The 5,000-nt window shown below is 45.6% G+C and overlaps 1 protein-coding gene across 1 annotated transcript in view; it reads left to right on the forward strand.

Annotated features, from left to right (window-relative positions):
* LOC121556280 (protocadherin-16-like) overlaps positions 1-5,000 on the forward strand; it is a gene marked incomplete at its 3' end in the record, with an annotated part of 113,259 nt that overhangs the window by 97,332 nt on the left and 10,927 nt on the right. The window contains exons 4-7 of the mRNA XM_045212720.1: positions 1-96; positions 1,598-2,061; positions 2,285-2,647; positions 3,018-3,249. The exon at positions 1-96 is cut by the window's left edge and continues 141 nt beyond it. Coding sequence (XP_045068655.1) covers positions 1-96; positions 1,598-2,061; positions 2,285-2,647; positions 3,018-3,249 — 1,155 coding nt within the window. The remainder of the gene's footprint in view (positions 97-1,597; positions 2,062-2,284; positions 2,648-3,017; positions 3,250-5,000) is intronic.

Genomic DNA, 5,000 nt, shown 5'->3' on the forward strand with positions numbered 1-5,000 from the left:
CCCCTCTGTTCGGACAGGCTGAGTACTACTTTACAGTGTCTGAGGAGGTCCTCAGGGGAACTGAGGTGGGCAAGGTCCACGCCGCCACCAAGACTGGTACGACACACACACACACACACTCTCTCTCTCTCTCTCTCTCTCTCTCTCTCTCTCTCTCTCTCTCTCTCTCTCTCTCTCTCTCTCTCTCTCTCTCTCTCTCTCTCTCTCTCTCTCTCTCTCTCTCTCTCTCTCTCTCTCTCTCTCTCCCTCTCTCTCTCTCTCTCTCTGATAGGCTGTTATGCTGCACCAAGACTGGATAGTTACACTGTTCTACTCTGTGATAGGCTGTTAACGTTTATTTGTTTATTTAGATGGGTTACTAATCGACAGTCCATGAGAACATACAATTACAATATAATTGAGTTCAACCTTCTGCTCTTCTGTTGAAGTGTTCATGTGTATTCCAGTGTCTTCTGTGTGTAATTTGTGATTCAGTTGGTCAGTTGTCTTCTACATTTACATTTACATTTTAGTCATTTAGCAGACGCTCTTATCCAGAGCGACTTGTTCTAAGCAGTGTACATTATTGCTGTAGTGCCTGTGGCCTGTTATTTGTGGTGGGAGCTTTTGTCGAGTCTTACCCTCGTTACATTGGTTGGCTACAGCGTATCTCAAATAGCCATCAATATGAACTGACACACGCACACCTCACTATGATAGATAGAGAAGTCAGTGAGAACGTATTGGTGAAGGGTTTAATTCAGACGCCTCATCCCTTTAGCAGTAGTCCAACCAGACAATCAGTCCTCTGGCAGACATAGTCCATTACCAACAACACACCCATCTCCACTATGGGCTGAGGGTTTTACATGGGCTGACCACAAATGGCTGACCACAAATGGAAAGTAATGCGCTATATATAAAAGAGTGTGCCATTTGGAACGCACTCATTGGATTATTATCACAGAGAACAGATGCTTATTTTCTTCTGGTATAAATGACCCCAGAATTATTTATATTGGAGGTGGTTCTGAGTCAAGACAGAAGTGCCCTCAACTAGAGTTGACTGAAGTGCTCTCAACTAGAGTTGACAGAAGTGCTCTCAACTAGAGTTGACTGAAGTGCTCTCAACTAGAGTTGACTGAAGTGCCCTTAACTCCCACTTTAACTGTGTTATCTGGTACTATCACAGTACCATCAATGAGTACATGTTCATCATAACTCGTGGCAGTACAGAAGTGGAAGTGGACTTGGAATTTAATTTGATAGATGCTCTGTTTATTGTAGAGGCTATTACATGTCTTGTATATTTCAAATGGGATTAACTATTCTGATCTCTGTCTCTGTCTCTGTCTCTCTCTCTGTCTCTCTCTCTGTCTCTCTCTCTGTCTCTGTCTCTGTCTCTGTCTCTCTCTCTGTCTCTGTCTCTGTCTCTGTGTCTCTGTCTCTGTCTCTGTCTCTCTCTCTCTCTCTCTCTCTCTCTCTCTCTCTCTCTCTCTCTCTCTCTCTCTCTCTCTCTCTCTTTCTCTCTCTGTCTCTCTCTCTCTCTTTCCCTCTCTCTCTCTTTCTGTGTCTCGCTCCCCCTCCCCCTTTCTCCCTTTCTCCCTCCCTCTCTCAGGTCTTTTAGAGGATATCTCCTACTCCATCTCATCAGGTGATCCAGATGGTTATTTCACAGTGGATCATACCTCTGGTGCACTCCGCAACTCTCTCCCATTGGACCACGAGGCCTGTCCCAGTTTCGACCTAGAAGTCCAGGCTCACTACGGCTCGCCGCCCGCCTACGGAACCACACGTGTACACATCACCATCTCGGACGTAAATGACAACGCTCCCTCCTTCCTCCCCTCCTCCTCCGAATCCCTCCTTCTGACCGAGGTGACCAAGATGGGGGCAGTGGTGTACCGTGTCCAGGCCATGGACCGGGATTCTGGACCTAATGGTCAGCTGAGTTTCCACCTGGTCTCCACCGATGCTGGGGGCAGTAGCGGTCAGAGGATGTTTGGGGTTGATCGGGGCAGTGGGGAGCTGCGGCTGATTGGTGGACTGAACTACGAGAGCGTTCCACGCTACGACCTTCAGGTTAGAGAATGTTTATGTGTAAATAATGTTAATTCATGTTAATTAAGTTAATGTTTATATAAAAATAGTAAGGCACTCCAAACTCATAAAGACATTTTTCTTCAAAGAAGAACCAACCAATAGGGTACTGTTTATATCATACTTAACAATATCAAATGGGATTACTCATTGATCTTCTCCCTCCCTCCCTCCCTCCCTCCCTCCCTCCCCTCCCTCTCCCCAGGTCATAGCTAAAGATGGTGGAGCCCCCCAGCTCAGCTCAACCTTTACATTAGTGGTCCATGTCCAGGCTCGGGATGCGCAGGGCCCCGCCTTCGACACGCTGACCTACCGCGTGGAAATACGGGAGAACGTGCCTCTAAACACACATCTCCTACAGGTCCGCGCGCTCAACAGAGAGACTGCTGGAACCTTCTCCACCTTCTCCTCTTCCTCGGTGTCGTACAGGCTGCGTCCGGACGGTGACGCGGCAGGGTTCGGGGTCGCCCCAGATAGTGGCTGGTTGTTTGTTCGCGGCTCTCTGGACCGGGAGGCTAAGGACATGTATCTACTGACGGTGTTGGCCACCTCTGGACCAGGAGGGCAGGTGAGGAACACACAGCGGTTCATGTAGAACAATAATTAACATTTTAGTCCAGGACTAGCTTTGTCTTTAGCATAATGATTCTTACAGTAGGAAAATAATCCTGCAGCAACAGGAAATGTGAATGAGTATCTAGATTATAATTAATGGACATTTTTTTGCAGGGGTTGATCGGGTGAATAAATTCTGAAATTCTAAAGTGGAAGTTATAATCTTTAGAAGCCTTTTTTAAACCTTAAATACACTACAAGTTCTCATTTCCTGTTTTTTAACAACAGGATGATCAAATTAAGATACGACATCTACAATCCTCTAAACTCTCTTTGTCGAACATCTTTCTGTCTGACGTCTCGGTCTTCCTTTCTCTGATCAGGGCGTGGCGGGCAGGACTGGCAGTGCCACGGTGAGGGTCTCTGTGACAGATGAGAATGACAACAGTCCCCGTCTGAGTCAGGAGAGGGTGTTTCTGGCTGTGAGAGAGAACCTTCCGGCGGGTACGGGGTTCGGACGGGTGTCGGCTACTGACAGAGACGCAGGACTGAACGCCAGAATGACTTACAGACTCCTGCACACCGACAGACACTTCCAGATCAACTCACACACAGGTGAGAAGCAAGGTTCAGGTGATGCTGAGGACGTTAGATCCTAAAGAGAAACCCGTTCAGACAGGAAACAGGAAGTCATCATCTGAAACTGGACACATTAGATTCCAGGTGAGAATGTTTAGGAATTATTTTAGAGGAAGAGAACATTAGCTGCAAGGAACACGAGCTCAGAGGAAGAAGTTTCAGAAGGCTGATCTAGGACCTGTCCATATAATCGTATTCATTATGATCTAAAAAGGCAAAATGTATTCAAGATCAGCACTCCTAGTGTGAGAGGTTTTGTGGATACGGGTCTTGTCTTACAGCGAATGTTAGTTTACCTGGGAGTAGACAGGAATTCTGTACATTGCAAAGCTTGTAACTTCTTTTTTTTGCCCACTTTCCATTCTCCAATCTGTCTCTAATTATTTCAACGTTCTGTTTGAACCTTTCCTTGTCTCCCTCTCATCTTCCACTGGATCTCTTTCTCTGCCTTTTCTTCTGTCTCCCTCTCTCTCTCTCTGTCTCTCTCTCTCTCTCTCTCTCTGTTTCTCTCCTCTCTGTCTCTCTCTCGCTTCTCTCTCTCTCTCTCTCTCTCTCTCTTCTGTCTCTTTCTCTCTCTCTCTCTTCTCTCTCTCTCCTCTCTCTCTCTCTCTTCTCCTCTCTCTCTCTCTCTCTCTCTCTCTCTCTCTCAATTCAATTCAATTTAAGGGCTTTATTGGTATGTTAACATTGCCAAAGCAAGTGAAGTAGATAATAAACAAAAGTGAAATAAATTGTATGTTCCTTTTGATGGCGTAGAAGGCCCTTCTTGCCTTGTCTCTCAGATCGTTCACAGCTTTGTGGAAGTTACCTGTGCGGGTATCGGCCTAATTCTGCTCTGCGTGCATTATTTGGTGTTTTTCGTTGCATGCAGAGTCTCAATTTGGTGTTTGTGCCATTTTGTGAATTATTGGTTGGTGAGCAGACCCCAGACCTCATAACCATAAAGGGCAATGGGTTCTATAACTGATTCAAGTATTTTTAGCCAGATCCTAATTGGTATGTCAACATTTATGTTCCTTTTAATGGCATAGAAGGCCCTTCTTGCCTTGTCTCTCAGATCGTTCACAGCTTTGTACAAGTTACCTGTGGCGCTGATGTTTAGGCCGAGGTATGTGTAGTTTTTTGTGTGCTCTAGGGCAACGGTGTCTAGATGGAATTTGTATTTGTGGTCCTGGCAACTGGACCTTTTTTGGAACACCATTATTTTTGTCTTACTGAGATTTACTGTCAGGGCCCAGGTCTGACAGAAGCTGTGCAGAAGATCTAGGTGCTGCTGTAGGCCCTCCTTGGTTGGTGACAGAAGCACCAGATCATCAGCAAACAGTAGATATTTGACTTCAGATTCTAGTAGGGTGAGGCCGGGTGCTGCAGACTGTTCTAGTGCCCTCGCCAATTCGTTGATATATATGTTGAAGAGGGTGGGTCTTAAACTGCATTCCTGTCTCACCCCACGGCCCTGTGGAAAGAAATGTGTGTTTTTTGCCAATTTTAACCGCACACTTGTTGTTTGTGTACATGGATTATATAATGTCGAATGTTTTTCCTCCAATCCCACTTTCCATCAATTTATATAGAAGACCCTCATGCCAAATTGAGTCAAAAGCTTTTTTGAAATCAACAAAGCATGAGAAGACTTTGCCTTTGTTTTGGTTTGTTTGTTTGTCAATTAGGGTGTGCAGGGTGAATACATGGTCTGTCGTACAGTAATTTGGTAAAAACCAATTTGA

Source organism: Coregonus clupeaformis, unplaced genomic scaffold (assembly GCF_020615455.1).
Source record: "Coregonus clupeaformis isolate EN_2021a unplaced genomic scaffold, ASM2061545v1 scaf0045, whole genome shotgun sequence".
NCBI lineage: Eukaryota > Metazoa > Chordata > Actinopteri > Salmoniformes > Salmonidae > Coregonus > Coregonus clupeaformis.